Source organism: Phragmites australis, chromosome 6, assembly GCF_958298935.1.
Source record: "Phragmites australis chromosome 6, lpPhrAust1.1, whole genome shotgun sequence".
In the NCBI taxonomy this organism is placed as follows: Eukaryota; Viridiplantae; Streptophyta; class Magnoliopsida; order Poales; family Poaceae; genus Phragmites; species Phragmites australis.
The window spans coordinates 3,857,469-3,882,705 of record NC_084926.1 but is presented as its reverse complement, the minus strand read 5'-3'; the positions used below and the strand labels follow the sequence as shown (position 1 = coordinate 3,882,705).

Sequence of the window (25,237 nt, the reverse complement as noted above, 5' to 3'; positions counted from 1 at the left end):
GGCTTGCAGGCTTCTACCGCCGTTTTGTTCGCGATTTCAGCACAATTGCTTCCCCTTTGAATGAACTGACAAAGACAGGAGTTCCCTTCTCCTGGGGTCCAGCACAAGATGAGGCCTTCATGATTTTGAAAGATAAGCTAACACATGCACCTTTGCTTCAGCTACCTGATTTCACCAAAATGTTTGAACTCGAATGTGATGCTAGTGGAATTGGGTTAGGTGGTGTGTTGCTGCAAGAAGGTAAACCGGTGGCTTATTTCAGTGAGAAACTAAGTGGTGCTAGTTTGAATTACTCCACTTATGACAAAGAACTTTATGCTCTCGTTAGAACGCTTCAAACATGGCAGCATTATTTATGGCCTCGGGAATTCATTATTCATTCGGATCATGAATCATTGAAACACATTCGTAACCAATCAAATCTGAACCGTAGGCATGCTAAATGGGTCGAATTCATTGAGTCTTTCCCTTATGTCATCAAATACAAGAAAGGGAAAGAGAATATAATTGCTGATGCTTTGTCTCGTCGTTATGCTATGTTCTCGCAACTTGATTTTCAGATTTTTGGACTACAAACAGTGAAGGATCAGTATGTTCTTGACCCTGATTTCAAGGATGTACTGTTGCATTGCAAGGATGGTCGAACCTGGGGAAAGTTTTTCTTGGATGATGGGTTCTTGTTCCGTGCTAACAAGCTGTGCATTCCCGCTAGCTCGATTCGCCTTTTGTTGTTACAGGAAGCACATGGTGGCGGCCTCATGGGACATTTTGGGGTCAAGAAGACGGAGGACATCCTTGCAGCGCACTTCTACTGGCCCAAGCTGCGACGGGATGTGGAGCGCTTTGTCGCCCGCTGCACTACATGTCAGCAAGCTAAGTCCCGCCTTCATCCTCATGGTCTATACATACCTCTCCCTGTTCCTAAGGCCCCTTGGGAGGATGTCTCGATGGATTTTGTCTTAGGATTGCCTAGAACAAAGAAGAGGAGGGATAGCATATTTGTGGTTGTTGATAGATTTTCCAAAATGGCTCATTTCATTCCCTGTCACAAGAGCGATGACGCCACTAATGTTTCAGCTCTATTCTTTCGTGAAGTGGTTCGCTTACATGGTGTGCCCAACACAATAGTTTCTGATCGTGATACAAAATTCCTTAGTCACTTTTGGCGCACATTATGGAACAGATTGGGTACCAAATTACTTTTCAGTACTACGTGCCACCCCCAAACTGATGGTCAAACTGAGGTAGTAAATAGAACTTTATCTACCATGCTTCGGGCTATTTTGAAAACGAATTTAAAACTTTGGGAAGACTGCTTGCCTCATGTTGAGTTTGCTTACAACCGTTCTGTCCATTCAACCACAAAAATGTGCCCCTTTCAAATTGTGTATGGTTTCATTCCTCGGGCACCCATTGATTTGATCTCTGTTCGTTCCTCTGACCCTCCTCATTTTGATGCTGCTGCACGGGTTGATCAAATGCTCAACATTCATGAGCAAACACAGCAGAACATTGCACACACTAATGCTAAGAATCAGGTAGCGGGTAGTCGTGGGAGGAAGTTAATTACTTTTGAACCAGGTGATTTGGTGTGGTTACATCTGCAAAAAGAACGTTTTCCTGCTCTGCGCCGGTCTAAGCTGATGCCTCGTGCTCATGGACCCTTCAAGATTTTGCAAAAGATTAACGATAATGCTTACATACTTGACCTGCCTCCAGAATATGGTGTTTCCTCTAGTTTTAATGTTGCAGATTTGAGGCCTTATGTGGGTGAGGACGAGCAGATTCCGTCGAGGACGACTCCAATTCAAGAAGGGGAGGATGATGAGGACATACATGCTCAGGCCACCATAACTCCAGAAGTCATTCAAGGACCAGTTACTCGAGCCCGTGCACGTGAACTCAATTACGTTCTCCTGTTAAGTAACCAAGGTCCAGCTGAAGGGTGAAGAAGGAGGGCTTCATCAAGGTGCCGCGCCACCTGCATTAGGGGCTGGCCCATGTCATGTTTTGCCAAGTTTAGGAGAGAATAAAGGGGGATTGTTTTCTTTCCATAGATGCTAGCGCCTGGATTAGGAAGGAATAGGAGCAGAGGCGCATGCCTTGCATGGCCCCTACACCTATTAAATCCAAGGCTGCGCCCCTCCCCTGGGTGGGTTTCCTTTTGTTTTGGTTTAGCCATTGTGCAAACACTGATCTGCAGTTGTGTCCAACGACCACCTGATAGACAGCAATTGTGAACCCCACATTCGAGCGATTTATTTACAGTCTGCCTATATCTCGTTCTTGCTTGTTTCTTTCGAATGCTTACAGGAATTGAACCTCGTGTTCAGGTTGATCTTGCCCAGTAAGGTCAATAACCATTTGGAGTTGGTTTAGCGATTGCTAAGGCGCCACGACCTGTTCGTTCGTAGTCGGATCACGAGAGTCACCTCCGTCCCAAATCGAAGTTATCCCTCTCACCGAAAGATCGGGCACTCCAATTCTATCAATATACATGTGACCAGAAGAGAAATTAGTGGTAAGATCTCGTCTTGGTGGCTTAATGACTTATCATTCTTGAGGTCTTATTATTGTGATTTGATATCTCAAGAGTCATGATCGGAAAAACTTAACGACCAAAAGCATATCCTTTGTGAAGCTCTAACATGGACTAGATATAGCTTATATATCACTGATACCACGAGATAAAAATTTCTTCTACTGAGTTTGTCTCTCTACTTTATTTACGTTTTTGAATTTATATACTTGTAATTTATCTGGTTAGAGTAAATTACAATCATTTTAAACGGTAGTGTAGACATACTAGATAAATCTATAGCATATTTAGATAAAAATTAAAATAGATTTATCTTAGAAAATTTTTAAAGCCGAATAAATTATAAATATCCTAATTTACTTTGTTTTAAAACATTACCGATCCTCACAGTCGAATATGACCAATTTTTTTTTGCATGACCAATGCACGATCACAAACCAAATGAAAGCTAAATTATTTAAGTATAGTTAAAATTTGGGAAGAAATACAAAAATAGACAACATACGCTAGCGTATTTACGAAAATAGACAACATATCGACGTATTTGTAAATCTAGCATCTGTATTCGGCACTTAAAATCCGAAAACTCAATTTCGGTACTCAAACTCCGAAAATACGTCGGACCCACTAATTTCGACAACTAAAGTACCGAATACGGCACTGTTCACCATATTCGGCACCTCAAATACCAAAAACACGCTACTGAGGTGCCGAAAGCCGTATTTGACATCTCAGTTGCCGAATATGGCTTCCGCCGTGCACACTCGAGAGAAGCTAGCAAGCTACAGTAGAACACAGAAAGTAGTTAAAAATTCATGTTTTTTATTTAACTCATGATTTTATTTGGGAGTATAAAAATAATCTAAAAATTCTAAATGTTTTCATGAACAAAATAGAGGTCACTAGCAATTCGTTTTAATTAGTTTGATCCAAAAAGCATGAGCCAATATTTAATTAAAATTCTCTAAATAAGCTAACTTTTATAAATTCTAGCAATTTTTAATGCCTCAAATAAATTCTCAAAAATCTAAAAAAAATCACTAATATTCTTCTAAGGTGATGTACTAATTTATAAAAATGTTTCGAACCCTATGTTATTTGGTGAAAAAATAAGTTCCTTTATAATAATCTATTTATATGCATTCTTATCATTTCATATGATATTCTCTTTTTAATTCAATTTGAATAAAAATAAACGCATACATTCTCTTTTAATTCATTTAATGTGATATTCTCTTTTATGGAGGATGACCGCACTTGTTGTTATGGCTGGAGTGGTGTGAAGATATACGGCTGAGGAGATGAAAAGCATGACAAGGCAAGAGTATGTTGCGCACCTACGAAGGTGTTTCGATCTATCGAGGAGTGACAAGTTTTGGTTGGGAATATTTTGCTTTCTTAGTGCAGACAACAAAGGTGCATGAAAAAACAATCTCAATATGTTCATGTTGACTGCATCATATGAGAAGAATATTAGCACATCTCATCGTCAAATGTGCTGGGTGAGCTTGAAATGATAAAAGAGAATATCACATTAAATGAATTAAAAGAGAATATATGTGTTTATTTTTATTTAAATTGAATTAAAAAGAGAATATCACATGAAATGATAAGCATGCATATAAATGAGGATGTCAAACAGAGAGGATATTAGCACATCTCATCGTCAAATGTGCTGGGTGAGCTTGAAATAATAAAATATTACTACATGAAATGAAATGAATTAAAAAGAGAATGTCACATGAAATGAATTAAAAGAGAATATGACATGAAATGATAAGAATGTATAAAGGGATCATTGTAAAGGAACTTATTTTTTTACCAAATAACATAGGGTTCGAAACATTTTTTATAAATTAGTACATCACATTAGAAAAATATTAGTGATTTTTTTTAGATTTTTGAGAATTTATTTGAGGCATTAAAAATTGCTAGAATTTATAAAAGTTAGCTTATTTAGAGAATTTTAATTAAATATTGTCTCATGCTTTTTGGATGAAACCAATTAAAATGGATTGCTAGTGACCTCTATTTTATTCATGAAAACGTTTAGAATTTTTAGACTATTTTTATACTCCCAAATAAAATCGTGAGTTAAATAAAAAATATGAATTTTTAACTACTTTCTGCGTTCTACTGTAGCTTGCTAGCTTCTCTCGAGTGTGCACGGCGGAAGCCGTATTCCGCAACTGACATGCCGAATACGGCTTTCGGCATTTCGGTATTTGAGTACCGAATACGGTGAATAGTACCATATTCGGTACTTTAGTTGTCGAAATCAGTGGGCTCGATGTATTTTTGGAGTTTGAGGTAAATCAGTGGGCTCGATGTATTTTCGGAGTTTGAGGTACCGAAATTGAGTTTTTGGATTTTAAGGTGCCGAATACAGGTGCTAGATTTACAAATATACTTAATATGTTGTTTATTTTTGCAAATACACTAATATATGTTGTCTATTTTTGTATTTTAGCCTTGGTATAGCTGGTTTGTAAACCAAACAGCCCCCAGTGATAACTACATCTGTTTAATCCAAACAGAGTAAACTAATCCTGCAGCGAAGCAGCAGCAGCACCTCACTTCCTGCTCTGCTGCTGCTGGGCTTGGTGCTGCTGCTTGTGCAGCTGCGCGGACGCGATGGCCAGGATCGATCTCACCTTGGCCACAGCCGCGGTCTTCCCCGGCGGGCAGGTCGCCAGCGCCACCCGCAGCGACCGCACGGCGGCGTCCTGTCGCCCCGCCCCCATCGCCGCGCACGCCGCCCTGTAGGCCTCGTCCGCGACCCTCGCGTCATAGCAGGCGGGAGACCCAGCCCCCCGCGCGGAGGCCTCCCCCTTCCCGCCCTCGTGCGGAGTCTGCGGCTGCGAAGAGGCGGAGGCCGGGGAGGGTCGAGGAGGGCGCAGGCGATGGCCGCATCGATCTGGGACACGAGGGACTCGGGCGTCGACGGGAAGCTGCGGATCGCGTCGAACGGGCTCCACCCTCGCCGCCCGCCGCCGGACATGGCTGGTGGCTCGCTGCCGCGATCGCGAAGTGTGGACAGATGCTGAGCCCAGTCGGTACCGAGGAATTTGTCAGGGATTTCATTTCATACGAAACAGTTAATTCGTGTAGGAAATCAAGGAATTTCCAACATTTCAAATAGGGCCTGACGTGATAATTCAGAAGTGTATGAAGCTTCAGCAAAGAGAGCTCGAAATCTCGCACGGGCATCTGTCATGATCTCATGAACACACAAATATCGATCAGACTAATATTGAGCTGATCACGACAAAATCCACATCAACTAATCTAAGTTTTGCATCATATGTACCAGGGCAGAAAGAAGAAGAAAACAAAACAGTACAGTGGCGAACAAAAGGAAAGAAAAATGAATTGCTGTATGGAGGTTTGTCTGTTGAAGTTGCATCAGTACAAAACTCAAATGAGCGGCCGGGGGCTGGCAGCTCATGCACTGATGACACCAGACATCCATGGCACGACAACAGGAGCTGTGGGATGTGAATCTCTGTAAGACTCAGAATACTTGTCTTTGAAGTTCAGTTTAGGGTGGTCAGCCTGCACAGACAGCGAAAACCATCATGGGTGAGATCATTTCGACAGTTCGTCAGCGACAAGAAATGACTATTTCATGTGCTTCACATGTTCAGATGTTTAAACATATATTTTAATTTACAGAGCATATTTTAGCCCCCAAAACAATATAACACTAACTTGTCAACTGCACTACGCTAACTTTATCGAAACTAGCTTAAACTGCAGCAGAAATAGAACGTGCAGCTCAGCTGACAATAAACAAAACTGCACTCACGAGTGTACAGGCATCAATGAGCTGCAAGCTTGCAGAAAATTAGATCACTCTAAATCATAGCCTAAAACTAGTGAAAAGATTAACAAAGTTGTCATTGAACTAAATGGTGAAGGCTATATGTGCATCGACACTATTCAAATCCCTGACAACTAGATACAAGGTTGCAAAGAGCTATTAAGGCATACACAAATCTCTCTCATTTTCATAAAGAAATTATAGAGTAATTTAATCTGTGTAACATACACAAAATGCATATAAACTGAGGTGCTAAGTTAGGAAACACCTAATCAGATATCTCTAACACTCATCTAAGCAAAAATGATCTAAGGGCAATACTAACAATGGTTAAAAAAATACTGATAAAACAAACATGAATTACCTGTTTCAACCAGCACTCCTGATGTTTATGCTCATATTTGTCTGGTGAGAAGCATCCAAACTCTGATGGGCAATAAACCCATATATTGCACTTCGATTCACCTGGCTTGGCATTCTTAGCTTGATCTAGACAAGCTTCACAACAATCAGCAGCAGATTCTTTGTGGTGTGTTAAGCCCCATCTAATAGCGGCGCCATCGTAATCAGTATGTAGCTCAGCATTGCATTGCGGGGACAAAGGTGGACCTGCTATTATCTCCTCTTCTGCAACAACAGAATAGATTGAAAATCATAATTCCTAAAAGACTAATAAAATCCCTCTTTGAGCAGTTCCAATGTTTGTTCCTAACCACAACTCGTTAAGTAAGAAAGAAAGAATGCAAAGGTTTCAACTTGACACCTTAAGTGCTCTAAACTTTAATAGATCAACATACACAAGTTGCACACAAAATATTTGGGAAATAACCTTCTGGTTCGTTCTCAAGTTTGTCATCATGTTCCGTGTTCATGACTTCCTCTGGTATCCAAAGACCAATGTCCTCCATTAGCATGCGCCAGTTGAACTCCAGCACTCGTTTTAACATTCCTACAGAGAGATTGAACCCAAGCATTACAGTTGAGAAAAAAAAAACTATTAGAACATACCAAACCATTAGAAAATAAAGTATATACTGAATACATAAAAGTAAGAGTAATTTCAACAGTAACGCTCACATACGTGCTTCCTCTCTGGAGAGGCCCAAATTTGATTGATTCTGGTAAGGTGCATGTTTGATATCTTTTAGCTTCTCAACACGCCAAGATTCCACAGCTTCTGTCATATATTAGGCAAAAGAGAGATGAATACTTTATCCATAGAGTAATATAAGGCTAGTTTTAGGCCACAAATCGATTTAACATCTTGCATGTTGCAAAAAGCAAGAGCAAACAGGCATAGTGCAAAGCCAAAAATATTTCACTTTGTGTTAATGTTGAAAGTCACACAAAACATATTGGACACAAAATAATGGAAAAACTGCAGAAAAGGTAATGACAAACTGCTATATCATTATTCTGCTTAAAAGATTTAATCATTTAATAAATATTTCATATGTTCAAAGAGTCACGCAAAGTAACCGAAGCCACTTGCAAGAAAGCATTTGCCATGAGTAACCAGTGCAACTATAACTGACAAGCAGTCAAGCAATGGGATATTAAAAAAACAAAAAGTTATTGTCAGCTCTCCACTGAATACGTCAATGTTATGCTTACAAATTACCCCTTGCACATTTGCGTGCCAAGTTGTTAACCAAGAATCAGATGATGATATGAGATAAACATAGGCTCAAGCTATGTGCAAGTAGAACAGAAAATGATACTGTCCAATTCCAAATTCAGGAGGAAAGTTCAGACCCATTTTCTTGTGCATAAAACAGTACGAGTTACTAATGCGAAACCAGATATTCAGAATACCTCGTTGCTGCGCGATGCTGCCGTTATCCCCCAAGTCCCGCAGCCGCCTCACGATATCATACGAGACCTTCTGCTTCAGCACCAGAGGCAGCTCCTTCCGCCTCTTCTCCTCCCGTGCAAAAGCCTTCCGCAGCTTCTTCACCTTTGGCATCAAAAACTTCATCAGTGGATTAGATCGCAAGTATTAAGAACTAATCAACCAAAAGGCTATTAAATTTCCAAGAGTTGTCCATTAATAGTACCGCCTGCACGAGCTCGACGGGCTCCGCCCCGCGGCGAATCCGGATCGACTCCTCCACCCTCCTAATCTGCTCCTCCGTGTAGTGCACCACTTCGCCGCCTAAAGAAACGATCAAAATAGCATCGAATCAGATTTAAGAAAATAACTCCAAAGATGTAAGCATGGAGAGAGATTCCACTCACGGTTGGGAGTGGCCGGAGAGAAGGACGCAGGTGCGGTGAGGGAGCGGAGCACGAGCAGCGCGGCGACGAGGTTGCCAAGGCAGACGGCCACGGTGACGCGGCGATAGGAGCAGCACCCCGCGGTCGCGCGGCCCCCGAACGACACCGCCCGCGCTATGCCCCTCGCCATGCCGCCGATGCCGCCGCCATCCCTACCGCCGCCGACGCGGCATTGTGCCCCGCGGCCTCCGATTCGCGAGCTCCCCGCCTCGATCTCGCACGAACGCGCAGTCCACGACCGAGCCAATAACCAATGCGCAGGCTACGCTCGATTGCCGCGGTGCTAGAAGCTTCTGGAAGCCGACCACCTCCGATTTTGCGGCTCGTTTGGGTTCTCTCGTTTCCGCAAGGAGGAAGGAGGGGAAGGGGGGGGGGGCGATAGATGATACGAATACGAAGCAAATCTCTTGTGGGGCTATCTCCTGTCGGTGTCATGTGGGGCTCCGTTGAGGCTAGTATTCCGAGCCCACTAGTCAAGTTAGATTTTTCAGTGCTATACCGACTAGTGGTGTATTGGTTCTCGCATCTCTCCTATATAATTTCAAAAAGTAAATTTGTTTGATTGCTACATCTACTTATTGTAGTATAACTTGATATGTGTAAATATAAAGCCAAGGTTCATAATCTGATCTAACGGATGTATACTTGTCCATTTGTCGATTTTATAAAATCATCTTGATACGAGTAGCCAATCATAATATTAACTTTTTTATCCACTCATGCGACCTCATATCAATCAACTAAATAGTTTATTCAGACAAATACAAATAATCAGATACTCTTCTTTTTAATAAATATAACTTCGATCAACTTGCTCCCTCTCAAACTACTTATACAAAAGCAACTTACAAAACCTCGTCTAGAGAGTAACAGTAACAGGAAGATTTTGTTGTGTTTGGCACTTAGGCAGTGAGAATGAGAGGACAGCAGGAAGGCATCGAAGGGATTACACTGGATTAATTAGTACGAACCAGTAGGCTAATTCAATCATTAGCAACTGTGATTAACATATAATTAGTGAATACTGTGTTCTTTATTGCAATTTGCTACATTATTTAATGTCCGAACCTTCAGTTTCTTTACTTGCTTGTAGGGCAGAAGAATCTAGGATAAAGCCATACAGGCCCGTCATTCCTATATACAGAACAAATGAACAAGCATATCAACACACAATCTCCTTTCTCTCTCATTTTGAGAGCGCAACAGAAGCAGACCTTGATGCTGAAACAGCTGGTCAATCACTCGTGGAAAAGTACGGGCTAAGCAAAGGTTCATGCTTGATGCTTCGCCAACAAATGCGGCAAGACATACCTTTCGGCAAGCCCAGCAACCAACTAACTCAATGAATAATATCAGACCTACTTGCAACCAACCAACTCAATAAAAAATATCAGACCTACTTGCAATCAACCAGACGCCTGATCAACTGTAAGTCTTTAACCAAACACCAATAGAACATACGCTTCAAGTTTAACCTCAAGGTAGTACAGAACTTCTATATATCATCGTACCAATTAACCGAGATCATCCTTTCAAAGAAAAAAAAAAACAAGACCACAATGTGCGTTTGCCATTCTGCATCAGGGTTTGGGTTGGACCAAGTAGTCCAAAAAAAATCGAAGGATCTCTCCAGCCGATTGATTGCTCGTTTTTGTTCTTCGGCCTCCAGTTAACACTGTCAATATTTCAGGGCCATCTTCGGTTATAAACAGTATCCTGTGCTCGAACCGACAAGCTGCTGTCTTCCGTGACTGCTGCCCAGTCATCGAACCAAATGACAGGGTCTATGCTTCCCACGGTTAGCATGGGCTCTGATGACAGGGAAAAAAGGCAATGATGTTGGTTAGCTTCATATGCTTTATCTTTGAAGTATGTTGTGTAAATATCAGATAAACTCAGAGTTCTAGCCTTCTAGATTCTCTAGCCAGCAAAACAATGGAGCCAGTAATATAAAAAATAAGCTCAAGAGTCAAAAGGAAGTTACTCCTGCACAATAATTGCATCAGGTGCAGGGCATGAATTAACGTTTGTACTTCTGTGTAGAAAGATGACAATGAGTGAAAGCAATGCTCTATGTAGAACATGTTGTAGTGCAATTATAATGTACCTGATTTTTTTTTTAAAAAAAACTCATGTTATCTCCAGGTATAGGGATGTACAATCTTTAATCACAAGATGATAGAACAAGAGCAAATTGTGAATACGCTGTAACAAATATGGAAACATGTACCTATAGTAAATGTTTGATTCAACATCATACGGCCCCATTCATTGTTTCTTGCAAAATTCAGAGTCCTTAGTCCATGGGACACATATTACATCTCTATGCTGATATAGAGCAAAGTGCAACAGTAAAGCATCCATTGTTAAAGGATTCTAGTCTATTATGGTGCGCTGATAAATGTAGTGCAACTAGAAGCTCGAGATTACCAAGGCAGCATGAAGTAAAAGATGTTCTGCCGGAGTGAAGAACTCACGGAAATGAAGCACGACAAGCTCATGAAACAATTCTCCTACCCCATGGCCAACAAAATGTCGAACTATACTGAACTTGAATTTGTCTGCATGATCCCTGTAAAGATTGAGTCTTACGTACATTAGTTTGTCGATTTGAAATCTATGACAAGAATAACCTGTTGACGAATCAATGACTAGAAGCCTACAGAAGGAATAAGAGTTCAATTCGATCATCAAATCTGTTACACAAACTAAACTCCACCAGCATACTGTCTACAACCAGCAGTGTGTCATCGAATCAGAATTTGGTATATCAAGTACCGTGTAATCAGTTTACTTCAAGGAAAACACAAGTTAACATAGCATACTACTACTCCGTGCATCTGTTAAAGACCCAATTGATTGTCAGAAATAAATAAACATTCATATGCTCATTATTATCAAAATCCAAGTCAGGTTCTGTGGTGGATACAACATAACCAGAAAGTGACAACTTATATTTTTTTCATTGCAGGAAGTTTCCAAAACTCATCCAAAATAAAAAAAAAAATCAAGAATCAGCACAATGCAAAATAATGATGAAAAAAGATACAAACACGTGTAAATCAAGTGATACAACTTCTCATTTACATACTGTATAGTTCTACCAATACGTTTGACCTCCACCCCAGGTGCACAGATTGATATAGCCTTGTCAGGACATTCTCCTGTTACCTGATTGGAAAAAAGTTACAAAAAACAGAACAAATCGTTTAACAAAGAAAATTATTTTACCTAAGAGAAACTTCTGAGAATATTGCCTATAACAAAGAAATTGTGCGATGGATTAAGGAAAATAAAGTATATTGGTGTAGCATTTTTCATCTACTAGATATCTTAAATACAAATGAATTACATTCAAATTGCATGGAACTGTATTCCCCATTCTATAGCACTTGATTACTTATAACTGACCACCAGCTGAGATCACCTGAACTAATTTCTTAGCTTCGTCATCAGCATCACCACAGAGAAATGTAGCGGATGTATCACCATGGTAGCCCTGGAATAGAACATATAAATCATATAAATGCAATGGAAAAATTCAGAAACGGACCGTGGCATAACTGCATGTGCATTAAATGATCAAACCATGGTAGCCGTGGCATAACTGCATGTGCATTAAATGATCACAACAATGTTTACGGCAAGAAAGTCAGCCAGTCACATTGCATTACTCCATCTCATTGTTTCTTATTAATTCTTACTGTCATGACTACACTTGTTCAGCTTTCAGTTCCAAAATAACTCTAAACCAAAATTTGTGTACGGTGAGTGACAAGTAAAGCTCGAAGATGTTGGGGAACGGGTAGGCTGTGTTAGAATAAATCAAATTTTTTTACCGTGTTTAATCAGGAAACTATACGAGTAGGGGATCATGGATCATTACTGTTAGACGTGCAGTGCAGTAAAAGAGGAGTCGTGTGCATCCATAAAGACGAAGTAGTCGATCACGTTGTAGTGTCCTTATCGCTGATCAGCACCACAACAACGGCAGCAGTACTTTCACAGTATCCACACGTATAGGGATGAAGTGACGTAGGTCGGTGTGCTAGCACCGCGTCCGGCTAGGGTTTCGTAGAGAGTTCGGAAAGAGGTGACAACTAGGATTTTTATGATCGAATCAACTATTGCACCCACGGCTCCTGTCCCATTTTATATAAAATACGTTAATAGACCTTTAATCATATTAAAATATATCGTGACTCTAAACCCTAATAGATATTTAATTATATTAAATCCCCTTACGAATCCAATCTACTTATATGATCACCTCTTAGGTATATCAACAAGAGAAAAACTTCTTGATTTCATTTGCCCAGGAGGACAATTCAGAGCAGACCAGACATCGTACTAGTTACTCCGTGGGCAGGAGTATCCAACAAGCCGGGAGCAGGAAATACAACGTGGGCGATGGGAAGCTCAACTCCTGTTGAAGAGTATATCCACCAAGTTGCACAGTGTCCTCGTCGCCTGATACGCCGCCCGCCTATTACCTTCAAAGAGAGAGGCGTCTCCGCGAACTTTTTCCTCAGGGCCGAAGCGCACCGAAACACGGGGGCAGCCACGGAGTGACGAGGCAGGTGCGGTCGGGCAAGTACCTAGGGCGCCGGAGCGGAGGAGGAGCGGCCTGGTGGAGAGCGCGAGGCGGTCGCCGAGGAAGGAGGAGAGGAGGCGCGGCGACGACGGGCTTGCCATGGGCCAGGCACCGGCGGTGAGCGGAAGCAACGCGAGAGTTGTGCGTGGCCTGCGGGCGTGCGGTTTGTGTGGGGAATTTTTTTATTTCGAAAATCAAAAAATTGTAAAATAGGTATAGAGGAATTACAAAATAAGCTAATATCGCTCTTTAAGCGACGACAGGTTAAAAAATAAAAACACAATATTTCAATACTCTTAAAAATCAAAATATTTTATTAGTATTTTGAATTTGAAAAGTAATAAAACGTAATTTTTCTAATATTTTGATTTTCAAAATATAAAAAAAGAAAAGCTCTGTTTTTTTTGACACCTCTCAACTAGGTACAAATATAGCATCTGTTCGAACAAACATACACACAACAATAATACACACCTCACCCTACACACCCAACACAAACACACAGACCTACATCTATACGAAGCAAAACGTTCTTCTAGAAATCGACGAAACCAGCTGGTTTTATAGGTGACGGACACGTCACAATCCCCTTATAGCTTCACGCACGAGAGATAGATCTGAAAATAAACGAAAAAACACGGTGCAAACTCGAACGCGTGCTGGCTCGGGCGCACGCGCCGTCCTTGCCAACCGAGCCGACGCTCGGATGCGAAAAGCTCTGGTTTGGGACGAGGCGCCGATGCGAGGCCTGTGAGCCTGGCGGCTACCGCGCCGGCCTGCCTGAGCTAGGGCGCGCTGCTCACAGGCGGAGTAGGCCGTGGGCTTCGGCGGTAAGAGAGAGCCATCAGATAATTTCTGGGCTCGGTTGGAACTTGGAAGCCAAGCTAGCCCACTTGTCCCTCTAAAAAAAGGTGGCCCACTTGTAAAATGAATCAGGGACCGAACCCCCGACTTCGCCAGACGATCTCTTGCCCTCTGTCATCCGACTCTCGGTCTCGGAAGCCTCGCCGCCGCCGCCGCAACCTCACCTTGCGCCATGACGGAGAAGTCGCCGGCGGGGGACGTGGAGGCCGGCCTCCTCGCGCACCTCAACTCCGCGGGCGAGGTCTCCGACTCCCGCTCCTTCGCCTCCTCCCTCGGCGTCTCCCACGCCGAACTCGAGGGCGTCATCAAGAGCCTTTCCGCTTTCCGCATCGTCGACAGCACCGTACGCGCCTCCTCCTCTCTCCATCTCCAGAACCGCAGGCTTTATCTGGACCGCGAGACCTATCCGGCTCTTACCTTCCCGCAGGACATCACCAAGGAGACATGGGTGCTCACCGAGGAGGCCAAGGGCTACGCCGCGAGGGGCTCCCCTGAGGCGCAGCTCGTCGCTGCCATCCCGCCCGAGGGCGCCTCCAAGGACGCGCTCAAGGTGAGGTTTTTGTAGGGTTTTGGTGCTCGAATTGTGTGGAGGGCTTTGTTCCTTCCGAATGCTAATGTGTAGATTTGGTGCCCATTAGGCGAAATTGGGGGAAGCGTTCGACGTCGGCATGAAGGCGGCTGCGAGGAACAAGTGGATTGGGTTCGAGAAGGGGAACAAGGACTTGGTCCTCAGGAAGGTATGGATTTGAGCTCATTGTGGAATGTGTGTATGCAGACAGCTGAGAAGAACAGCTCTATATGCAAATTTAGGATTGTTTACCATAGCCATTTTCTCGGTTTGTTGATTGATGCGCTGGAGTCTCTTGGTGCCCATACCCGAACGATATAACTATGCTGTGCAAAATTTAAGTGCAGATAAGTAGGTCTGTGCTTACCCAAGTAGGTTTCTGGGCTTTGCTTTTATCTTCTGTGGTCCAGTTTTATCTTAAGGCGTCACATCTAATGGTTTCAACATCTTTTATTCAGGTTGAGAATGTCAAGGATGAGTTGCAGGATCAGCTTAAAAGACTAGAGAACGGGGAGGTTTGTGTACTTGTGGCTCATCATTCATTTTTGGCACCGCATGAATAGTTGTTAGGCAGTATTAAGCTCACTGTATGATTTATTTTAGTTCATTGGAGCCTTTTACTTCTGGTGAGTTCAGTAATGTATACAGAATGCAGTTATCCTGTACTAAAAGTATTGTTTGGTATTTTCCCTTCATCTTACTGTGAAATTCTTCCCTTTCTAAAAAGAGAAAAGCATTCTGATGTAGGTTGTTCCTGATAAAGTGATTGATGATTTGAAGAGAAGAAAGCTTATTACGAAAGAGTAAGTGCTTCTGATCTGAAGAGATGATTTTTTATTGTAGTGTGCACTGTTGTGATAGTACTAATTTGTTCGTCTGCCTTGATGTTTTACAGGAAATCAATTTGGTACTCACTAAAGAAAGGACCCGAGTTTGTTATAAAGAGGAAAACATTGGCAACTGATGTGACAACAGAACACCTTAGGAGGTAATTCTATGTCATTTCTCTCGAGTTTGTTTCCGAAATTGAGCAGGATATCCCTGTTTGTTGACTATATATTTTAACTCTGATGTATGGCAAATGTCCATGTGCATAGAAAACTATTTTCCAGATTGTGTTTTGCATTGCTTGGCCATTTGTCCTATCATAATTTTCATTTTCAGGATTCAATTATTGTCTTTGTCATATACTCTGTAGATCAATATTGGTATTATTAATTTGTCATGTTAAATTTGGCATTTTTAATAAATGTATATTTGTTAAAGAGTGCATACAATGCCTTTTGTAATTTCTGTTTTCGAATGTTCTATATGCTACATCATCTTTACAGACTTGTGTCATGTTCATTTCTGACGAATTTTCTGTCCTGTAGTGGTGACTGGAAGGACCTTGAATTCAAAGATTATAATTATGGAGCTCAAGGGCAACCTATAGCCAAAGGTTATGCACATCCTTTATTGGAGGTATTTCTACAGTTTCTGCAATTTACCATACTGCTTTTCTGATTAATCGAGTGATTGCAAACTTTAATTTCGTTATTTGCTTCAGGTTCGTGAGGAAATCCAGAACATCTTTATTAAGATGGGGTAAATAAAAAACAATTTGTTTGTGATATTCGTATTCAGCAAGGTTTTTTGAGAAAATGGATTAATTCATTGTATTGGTGACGCAGATTTACTGAGATGCCAACCAACAATTTCGTTGAGAGCAGGTGTGTGTTTTATTAATGTTTGCACCCCACAAAAATAACTATAAACATGTACTGCACCTTCCCTACTTCAGATGGTCTTGCTACAGCTGATGATGTTGTGCTCTAAAATAAACAAGAAATGTAGGTTTCTATGTGCCACTTTTTAGTAGTACTAATACTAGTGATCTTTTCAACAAACTTTTGTGAGACAACACGATGTGACTATTTAGAGACAATGTAACACATAGATCGTAGTGGAAGCAGGAATCAAGAAGGAGAGGATGTCTTAAGCTTTGCTCTAGCCTACGACATGATCGTAGCTAACACCCTCTTTAAAAAGAGGGAATCCCATCTAGTGACCTTTAGTAGTGGCCAACACTCTAGCCAGATCGATTTCGTCCTCTCGAGAAGAGAAGACAGGCGTGCTTGCCTAGATTGTAAGGTGATATCTGGAGAGAGTGTTGTCCCTCAACATAAGCTTTTGGTGGCTGACTTCCGCTTCCGGATACGTGTCCAGCGGGATAAGCGCGCTAAAGTCGCTAGAACGAAGTGGTGGAAGCTCAGGGGGGGAGCGGCTCAAGCTTTCAAGGAGAGGGTAATTAAGGAGGGCTCTTGGGAGGAAGAAGGTGATGCAAACAATATGTGGATAAAGATGGCGACTTGCATTCGGAAGGTGGCTTCCGAGGAGTTTGGGGTGACGAGGGGAAGTAGAAGCGAAGCGAAAGATACCTGGTGGTGGAACGAGGATGTCCAGAAGGCTATCAAGGAGAAGAAAGAATGTTTCAAACGCCTACACTTGGACTTGAGTGTTGACAACATAGAGAAGTACAAGGTGGCGAAGAAGACCGCAAAGCGAGCAGTGAGTGAAGCAAGAGGTCGGACGTATGAGGACCTCTACCAGCGGTTAAACACGAAGGAAGGGGAAAGGGATATCTATAAGATGGCCAAGATCCGTGAGAGGAAGACGAGGGATGTCAACCAAGTCAAATGCATCAAGGATGGGACAGATCGACTTCTGGTGAAGGAAGATGAGATTAAGAATAGATGGCGAGAGTACTTCGACCAGCTGTTCAATGGAGGAGGTGAGAGCTCTTCCATTGAGCTGGACGACTCCTTTGATGATGCCAACAGGCGTTTTGTACGAAGGATTCAGGAGTTTGAGGTCAAGGAGGCTTTAAAAAGGATGAAAGGAGGCAAGGCAATGGGCCCTGATGGTATCCCTATTGAGGTGTGGAGATGCCTTGGAGACATAGCAATTGTATGGCTAACTAAGCTTTTCAACCTTATTTTTTGGGCAAACAAGATGCCCGAAGAATGGAGGCGGAGTATATTAGTACTAATATTCAAGAATAAGGGGGATATTCAAAGTTGTACTAATTACCGTGGGATTAAGCTGATGAGCCATACGATGAAGCTATGGGAGAGAGTCATTGAACACCGCTTACGAAGAATGACAAGCGTGACCAAAAATCAGTTTGGTTTCATGCCTGGGAGGTCGACCATGGAAGCTATCTTCTTGGTACGACAACTTATGGAGAGATACAGGGAGCAAAAGAAGGACTTGCATATGGTGTTCATTGACTTAGAGAAGGCCTACGATAAGATACCGCGGAATGTTATGTGGTGGGCCTTGGAGAAGCACAAAATCCCAACAAAGTATATTACCCTTATCAAGGATATGTACGATAATGTTGTGACAAGTGTTCGGACAAGCGATGGTGACACCAATGATTTTCCAATTAGAATAGGACTGCACCAATGGTCAGCTTTGAGCTCTTATCTTTTTGCTTTGGTGATGGATGAGGTCACAAGGGATATACAAGGTGATATCCCATGGTGTATGCTCTTTGCAGATGATGTGGTGCTAGTCGACGATAGTCGGACGGGGGTAAATGGAAAGTTGGAGCTGTGGAGACAGACCTTGGAGTCGAAGGGTTTTAGGCTTAGTAGAACTAAAACTGAGTACATGAGGTGCGATTTTAGTACTACTAGGCACGAGGAGGATGAGGTTTGCCTTGACGGGCAGGTGATACCTCAGAAGGATACCTTTCGATATTTGGGGTCGATGCTGCAGAAGGATGGTGAAATCGATGAAGATGTGAGCCATCGAATCAAAGCCGGATGGATGAAGTGGCGCCAAGCTTCCGGCGTCCTCTGCGACAAGAGAGTACCACAGAAGCTAAAAGGCAGGTTCTATAGGACGGCAATTAGACCTGCGATGTTGTATGGCGCAAAATGTTGGCCAACTAAAAGGCGATATGTCCAACGGTTGAGTGTAGCGGAGATGCGCATGCTGAGATGGATGTGTGGCCACAGAAGAAAGGATCGGGTTCGGAGTGATGACATACGTGATAGAGTTGGTGTAGCACCAATTGAAGAGAAGCTTGTCCAACATCGTTTGAGATGGTTTGGGCATATACAACGCAGGCCCTCAGAAGCGCCTGTACATAGCGGAAGAATAAAGCGTGCGGATAATGTCAAGAGAGGTCGAGGTAGACCAAACTTGACATGGGAGGAGTCTGTAAAGAGGGATCTGAAAGACTGGAATATCACCAAAGAACTAGCCATGGACAGGGGTGCGTGGAAGTTAGCTATCCACGTGCCAGAGCCATGACTAGACTTTCAAGATCTTATGGGTTTCATCTCTAGCCTACCCCAATTTGTTTGGGACTGAAAGGCTTTGTTGTTGTTGTTGTTGTAACACATAGATCGTATCACAGTTTGCTGATTAAGGATCCCTATATTCCTAACACTGCATGTGATTGCTGTTTCTTTGTTAGCTTCTGGAATTTCGATGCACTGTTCCAGCCACAACAGCATCCTGCTCGGGATTCCCATGATACATTTTTCCTGAATGGTATGCATGAGATCCTGTTCAGTCTCATGATCAAAGTTGGGTGTATATCTTACTTGTCGATCAAATTGTGCAGCCCCTGCAGCTACAAAACAGCTGCCTGAGGACTATCTTGAGAAAGTAAAGCAAGTTCATCAATCTGGTGGCTATGGCTCCAAAGGGTATCTTCTGATATTAGTGTTGCACTTTAGCTCTAAAGTTTGTGGTTATAAAAGATTGTTGTCTGCAGATATGGTTATGACTGGAAACGGGATGAAGCAGAGAAGAATCTGCTTCGTACTCATACAACTGCTGTATCCACAAGAATGTTATACAAGCTTGCTCAGGAGGTAAATCAAAAGGTTCTGTTTACTATTATGTTGTGGTCGTATTGCAACTTTGTCAATCTTAATTTGTCCAATTTATTGGCAGTGGCATTAATTTTGTCATATCTTGTTGAATGGTTCATGACATTGTTTATATGATGATATTCACCTTTCAGAAACCTTTTGCTCCTAAGAGATACTACTCCATTGATCGAGTTTTTCGAAATGAAGCTGTTGACCGGACTCATCTTGCTGAATTTCACCAGATAGAAGGTACCTGTTTTCTGTTTTCTTGCTCATGTAGTTGTTTATTAGATATCCTAACAAAAAGGTGTAGAATTTTTTTAGTGTAGCATTTCTACCCCTATAGGTTTCCAAATAAATATCTTGAATTCTGTACAGTAACCTGCTAGTAGGGCTGTCAACGAGCCGAGCTCGAGCGAGCCTAGCATGGCGAGCTCGAGCGAGCCTAGCATGGCGAGCTCGAGCGAGCCTAGCATGGCGAGCTCAAGCTTGAGTGAGACAGAAACTTGAGCTGAGCTCGAGCGAGCCTGAGTTGCCGACCGAGCCTAGAGAAGCTCGAGCTCGGCTCGAGTAGGCTCGTTAATAGCCAAAATTCACAAATTTTCTTCTCTATTGCTAAGCAAGCGCATAAATTGTCAAATTATTGAATAGAATAAGAGGCTTACGAGCTTCGAGCTCGGCTCGAGCTCGGCTCGAATCTCAAACAACCCGATCTCAAATCAAGCTTTTAGCGAGCTGAGTTCGAGTAGCTCGTGAGCCTCGAGCTTTTTCTAACAGTCCTACTTGCTGGCACCGTATTGTCATACAATGTTTCATTTTCAGGTCTTATCTGTGATTATGGTTTGACGCTTGGTGATCTGATTGGCGTATTGGAGGATTTCTTCTCAAGCCTAGGTGCTAAACCATCTGCTTTGTCATAAACCATAATAAATCATGCAAAAAGTGGGCCGTTATAAAAGTGGGTCTTTTCTTCTGGTTCTTAGGCATGTCAAAGCTGCGTTTCAAACCTGCCTACAATCCATATACTGAACCAAGCATGGAAATTTTCAGGTCAGAAACAACTCTTTTTGCTTGCTATTAGTTTCTTGATTTTTGTTATTCTTGAATCATTGTTGTGCTTCTTTTCAGTTACCATGATGGTTTGAAGAAATGGGTCGAAGTTGGTAATTCAGGCATGTTTAGGCCTGAGATGTTGCTTCCCATGGGACTGCCGGACGGTGTTAATGTTATTGCATGGGGTCTTTCACTTGAAAGGTATAACAGTGCTTGCTCACATTGAGGCATTCGTTGTTTATACACGTTATAAGTTAGGTCCTAAACTGATTTGTCAAAATAAGTATCTTAGGAATTATATTAATCAACTAATAGCTGAGACTATAGAAGTGTCTGATTAGTATTGTGAAATGTCGTACTTTGGAAGGCTTGGATGCAAAACAAGGTCTACTTATGTTTCTGTCCCTTCCTCTCTGAGATTGTAAACTATCTAACTAATTGTAAGAAATCTGTACTAACCTTATTTTGTTTCTTAATCCAGGCCAACAATGATTCTTTATGGCATTGACAACATAAGGGACCTGTTTGGACCAAAGGTATTGTGTTATACTGTTATGCCGATTTTTTTCCTGTTAATATGAGCCTGTATTTATATTTCGCCCTTTCCAGGTTGATTTCAACCTCATCAAGAGCAACCCACTATGTCGGTTGGGACTGCAGTAACACGGGGAGAACTCTGGAGTTTGATTTGGTTGAGAATTTTGTTTTCCTTTTTTGTTGTTCTCCCTTGAAGTTGATACACCAACACATGTACTTTTAACAGAGGAAGTCCAAATTTCGAAATGCAACTTTTTTTACTTGTGTGAGATCGTAGCAGGTACATTAATTTTATAAAAAATCCAAGTTTGTGTATTACAATTTTGGATGATATGAGATTGCTAGCATTTTTTTGTTTTATATTCAATGTTTTGCCAATTATGATGCATGTATGTTTTCCCATGGGTTTGTGATGTTTTATGCTAGCATTCTCATATAATCCAAAATTGATGTATATGGCTGCAGCCAGTCAATCATGTTCAGTTACTAATTTCAACAGTCTGAGAGTAACACGTACTTCTTACCAAAAAAAAAAGTCAGGTCACAACAATCGAATCGGTCAAATGATCAATGCCTAGTAAAACAACAACGATACAAATTTCATAAAATTTTATTAGTTTTTTAAAACAAAATTGCAGTCGAGATCAAGAAGTCGAAGTTCCCGTGTTTCCCTTGTAGACTCAAATGTACTCCTCTCTGAACGTTTGGCTTGCTGCTTAGCATCACTGTCAGCTCCAGCACCCACTTTAGTCCTCCCTATGCCTAGTTTCGGCAAGCCTCGATTCAATCCGTCCAGCAGGACACACGCTTTGCATAATTTCTGTCACAACAGAATATAATTCACATCATTCAACGGAATTAGTCATCATTGTGTAAGCTGTTTTTCAAATATACTAACGGCTTATGAAGTGTCCTAGCAGAAACAAAAGTCCTCGGTTTTTCATATGCACAATAAGAATTCAGATTTAGCGTCATGGTAATACCTGACCAGAAATGTAGCCACAGCGTTGACACGTTCCTTGCTCCGGCATCCTTGTTGTTGTGGAGATTCTAAAATTTTCACCAGATTTTATGATGTCCAATATAGCTCTAGGCCTGCACCATTGCTTATCTACTGAGCCAAGGCTATTCAACTAAGATGCAAACATCCACAGAAGATAGAGGAGGGATCCTTCCTTTACATCATCCTTTCTAAATCTTTAATAAATTCACGAGCAAAACCACGGTATGCATTTGGTGAATAGATGCCTGAATCACAATAGAATCAAATGAACACATTCTCAATTTCGAGAGAATTGTGGCACAGGTCAGTTAGATTAGCAGATTTGTGGTATATATTGCATCAACTTAGGAGGAACGAAGTTGAGCAGACTTATACTAATGAGCGTGGTATTAGTGAAAGAAAACAAGGCATAACCTACAGATGCTAGAGCAGACAGTGATGATTGAAATCTATATTCAGATTTAAGTATCATTCTAGCATCTTCAGATATTGCACTAAAGTGATGTTTTCAATTGCGGAGAAAATGACAAAAAAACTGCACATTAAATGAACCAGACATTACATTCTGTAGAGAAGTAGTCCAGCTTTTTTAAGTATGCGTATGTGCCATACAGTCAAGGATTCAAAATATACTTGGATAAATCAAACATAATAAAAAATGAAGATATGAGATATTTCATACAAAGGATATATGACAATCTCCTTCTCGTAGGTGTATTTGACAGGCTTGCATCTTGGGATTGGCCCATCTTCACCAGTAGTTATAAAGGTACATCTATTTAACCTATAAAAGAGTAACAAAACATCAACCCAAAAGTATAAAAAGGGAACTTAAGAAAATACTTACCCTACAACCGACATATACCTTGCAATATCACCACGTAGAATGTTCAGCTAGACTGTTTCTGCAATGTCATCTGCATTATGCCCAGTTACAATATTATCAGCTTTCAGGAGAGCAGCACCTCGGTCTAGTGCCGAGAAAGAAAAGGATGATCAGTGAAGGTTTGCATGTAAGAACTACCTGGCGTCGAAAAACTCCACAGAAAGTACAGTTGTTTTTTTAGACCAATTGCTTTCACAATATCATCCATTGTCCAGCCGTAGAGGTCTTTATAGGAAACTATCTTCAGTGGCAGGCCATACTGCAATAAGGAATGGTGTTGAATTAAATTTCTGCCAGAAATAGAACAAAAGATAATATTGACAATTGAAGGTTCCAGCAGAACTGAGCGAGTATATCTGAGACAAGGGGGAAGGGAACCTGTATTTCATTCCTTTTAACAGTTTCTAGTGAGTCGTCTCTATATCCTGTGATTCCTTCATCAACAGATAAAAGGAACAAATCAAGTCCATAGTTGTGACCACGGTTTAACTCCGATAACACATAAGCAAGCACGGTTGAATCTGCATAACAGAAATAAAAGAGATGTTGGAATCTGCAGGGAAATCAAGCATGTTTAAGCATGAAAGAAACGTATGTTATGTAACTATAAGTATATAATAAACTCGCCTTTGTACTATACAGCTAAGCTCAATGGCTCGACAGTCAAGACTCGAGACCCTGATGGATGGTTTATCATATTCATGATAGAGCGACACTTGACCTATTGCCATCAAGCCTAGAGTAAATAGATGAATGACAGGCACACATAAGGCTCTCAAGAAGACGACGACCCCTTCCATATTGGCCATGTAGTTATTTTGTGAAAGAGGATATTATTGCTTCACCCCTTTATACACCGAGGATACGAAGCATATCTACATACTTAAGCATTTCAAATGTATAGAAACTTAGAACAAAGGTGTATCGAGTGTCGTAGGAACCTCCTGTTACTTCGTTAGCTACTGATGGCACAGTTACCTTTTCCACCAGAAGCTCCAATTGCCACACGTTCAACGGCTTTAAACAAAGTATTGTCGACAATAGTTTGATGAATTTCGTCCTCAAATACGATGTAGAAGCATTCCCTACAGATCTAAAAGAAGAAATATAAGCACTCTTTTATGAATGCCAGATGAAAGAAGCTCACAATCCGCAAAACAAGAGCTCATTATAAGGCTAACATGTAAACGTTCAAGAAGACACAACGATATACAGGAATTGCACGTGTAAAACATCATTTAATAAAGCAAAATTCTTCACAAAGTTTCATGAATGAATACACAAAAGGGCAACTTTTCTTCACTCCGCTTCGCAAAATCATATCAAACCGAGTGAGCCAATCCAAAGTTCTCACAGATAAGTCGTTGGCTCCTAACGCTCGAACTTTCCTAAAACACAGCAACAAATTAAACCGGTGCCGTGACGACTGGGCGAGACGCACCTGCTCTAGGGCTTTGGGCCGCTTCAGCGCGGCCTTCCGCTCGCCGCATCGCACGCAGAGGCGGATCCCCGCCCTCGACGGTGGCAGCTTCGGGCCGTCAGCTGCGGAGCTGTCCATGGCAGGAGAATTTCCGATTGGTTCGATGAAACGGGCGGCGGCGAAGTTGCGGCGCCGGAGGAGAGGCGGTCAGTGCGGCGGTTTTGGGGAAAGGCGCGAATAGTCAGGTGGGTAACTTAGGCGGATTTTGGTGGGCCGAATTGGTAGTATTTCGGCCTATCTAATATGAGCTTTTATGGGCTTAGATCCTTCCCAATCTCATCCATCCAAAAACAAGGCCTCAGTTTGTCACAGGTGCCATGCATTGTTTTCTCACGCTTCCTTCACTATATGCGCCTGTTTTTTTTTTTTCGTTGTTCCGACGTTGGCGTTTCCGGCTAGGTTAGCGATGGTGATGCCGCACCAGAGACTATTATAAGTCCGGAGCGTTACTAAACTAATCTACGGACCCATCAAATGAGAAAATTATACTAACAGTAGTAAGCATCATAGTAGATGAGGAACATAACTCGATCATATATTCATGTCATAACCAGATAAATATATAATAGACAACTAAAAGTCTAATCTGATAACATAATAGAACTAAACCAAAAAATAGATGTGTTCGTGCAAGACATGTTGCTACCCATCTTGCATACCAGTCATCGTCTTAAGGCGCATCTAAAGAGATAGCAAAGATGTGGTTCGAATCTCAACAAGTTAATTGCTTTAATAAACT

At 41.8% G+C, this 25,237-nt stretch overlaps 3 protein-coding genes and 2 pseudogenes across 13 annotated transcripts; 1 reads left to right on the top strand and 4 right to left on the bottom strand.

Moving 5' to 3' along the window:
* Positions 1-5,016: 5,016 nt before the first annotated feature.
* On the bottom strand, positions 5,017-5,644 carry LOC133921168 (uncharacterized; annotated as a pseudogene).
* Positions 5,645-5,763: 119 nt separating this feature from the next.
* LOC133921167 (uncharacterized) lies at positions 5,764-9,020 on the bottom strand. The gene is made up of 7 exons (XM_062365938.1): positions 8,601-9,020; positions 8,420-8,517; positions 8,178-8,319; positions 7,444-7,539; positions 7,192-7,311; positions 6,727-6,989; positions 5,764-6,094 (listed from the first exon to the last, which is right to left on the bottom strand). Exons 1-7 carry the CDS (start codon positions 8,767-8,769, stop codon positions 5,984-5,986), a joined length of 999 nt encoding a protein of 332 aa, XP_062221922.1. The 5' UTR covers positions 8,770-9,020; the 3' UTR covers positions 5,764-5,983.
* A 1,038-nt stretch (positions 9,021-10,058) lies between these two features.
* On the bottom strand, positions 10,059-13,399 carry LOC133921166 (methionine aminopeptidase 1D, chloroplastic/mitochondrial-like). 11 transcript variants are annotated; one of them, XR_009910224.1, is made up of 5 exons: positions 13,238-13,399; positions 12,067-12,138; positions 11,731-11,810; positions 11,070-11,211; positions 10,059-10,450 (listed from the first exon to the last, which is right to left on the bottom strand). XR_009910224.1 is itself a non-coding variant. In XM_062365937.1 (4 exons), exons 1-4 carry the CDS (start codon positions 12,019-12,021, stop codon positions 10,439-10,441), a joined length of 264 nt encoding a protein of 87 aa, XP_062221921.1. In that variant the 5' UTR covers positions 12,022-12,077; the 3' UTR covers positions 10,059-10,438. The 11 variants fall into 11 exon arrangements, 2 of the variants coding, with proteins under 2 accessions (XP_062221921.1, XP_062221920.1); XR_009910232.1 differs by lacking the exon at positions 13,238-13,399 and having other exon boundaries at positions 11,117-11,211; positions 11,744-11,810; positions 12,067-12,781; XR_009910230.1 differs by lacking the exon at positions 13,238-13,399 and having other exon boundaries at positions 11,117-11,211; positions 11,727-11,810; positions 12,067-12,776.
* Positions 13,400-14,178: 779 nt separating this feature from the next.
* Positions 14,179-21,489, top strand: LOC133921164 (phenylalanine--tRNA ligase alpha subunit, cytoplasmic). The gene is made up of 18 exons (XM_062365934.1): positions 14,179-14,440; positions 14,525-14,647; positions 14,736-14,834; positions 15,124-15,180; positions 15,413-15,468; positions 15,561-15,653; positions 16,039-16,129; positions 16,215-16,252; positions 16,339-16,377; positions 19,137-19,213; positions 19,287-19,371; positions 19,440-19,539; positions 19,692-19,788; positions 20,362-20,433; positions 20,523-20,589; positions 20,668-20,793; positions 21,074-21,128; positions 21,202-21,489. The coding sequence occupies exons 1-18, from the start codon at positions 14,270-14,272 to the stop codon at positions 21,253-21,255; spliced, it is 1,500 nt and encodes a 499-aa protein (XP_062221918.1). The 5' UTR covers positions 14,179-14,269; the 3' UTR covers positions 21,256-21,489.
* A 232-nt stretch (positions 21,490-21,721) lies between these two features.
* LOC133921165 (cytoplasmic tRNA 2-thiolation protein 1-like) lies at positions 21,722-24,703 on the bottom strand (annotated as a pseudogene).
* Between the last annotated feature and the right edge of the window lie 534 nt (positions 24,704-25,237).

Coding starts and splice junctions, on each gene's coding strand:
- LOC133921167 (XM_062365938.1), bottom strand. CDS start 8,769: ATGGCGAGGGGCATAGCGCGGGCGGTGTCGTTCGGGGGCCGCGCGACC. Junction 8,518..8,600: donor CTCTCCGGCCACTCCCAACC/GTGAGTGGAATC, acceptor TCGTTTCTTTAG/GCGGCGAAGTGGTGCACTAC. Junction 7,312..7,443: donor CCTCTCCAGAGAGGAAGCAC/GTATGTGAGCGT, acceptor ATCTCTCTGTAG/GAATGTTAAAACGAGTGCTG.
- LOC133921166 (XM_062365936.1), bottom strand. CDS start 12,021: ATGGGGAATACAGTTCCATGCAATTTGAAT. Junction 11,212..11,730: donor CGTATTGGTAGAACTATACA/GTATGTAAATGA, acceptor CAATCTTTACAG/GGATCATGCAGACAAATTCA. Junction 10,451..11,116: donor GCTTGTCGTGCTTCATTTCC/GTGAGTTCTTCA, acceptor CCCTGTCATCAG/AGCCCATGCTAACCGTGGGA.
- LOC133921164 (XM_062365934.1), top strand. CDS start 14,270: ATGACGGAGAAGTCGCCGGCGGGGGACGTGGAGGCCGGCCTCCTCGCG. Junction 19,540..19,691: donor TATACAAGCTTGCTCAGGAG/GTAAATCAAAAG, acceptor TTCACCTTTCAG/AAACCTTTTGCTCCTAAGAG. Junction 20,590..20,667: donor CCAAGCATGGAAATTTTCAG/GTCAGAAACAAC, acceptor GCTTCTTTTCAG/TTACCATGATGGTTTGAAGA.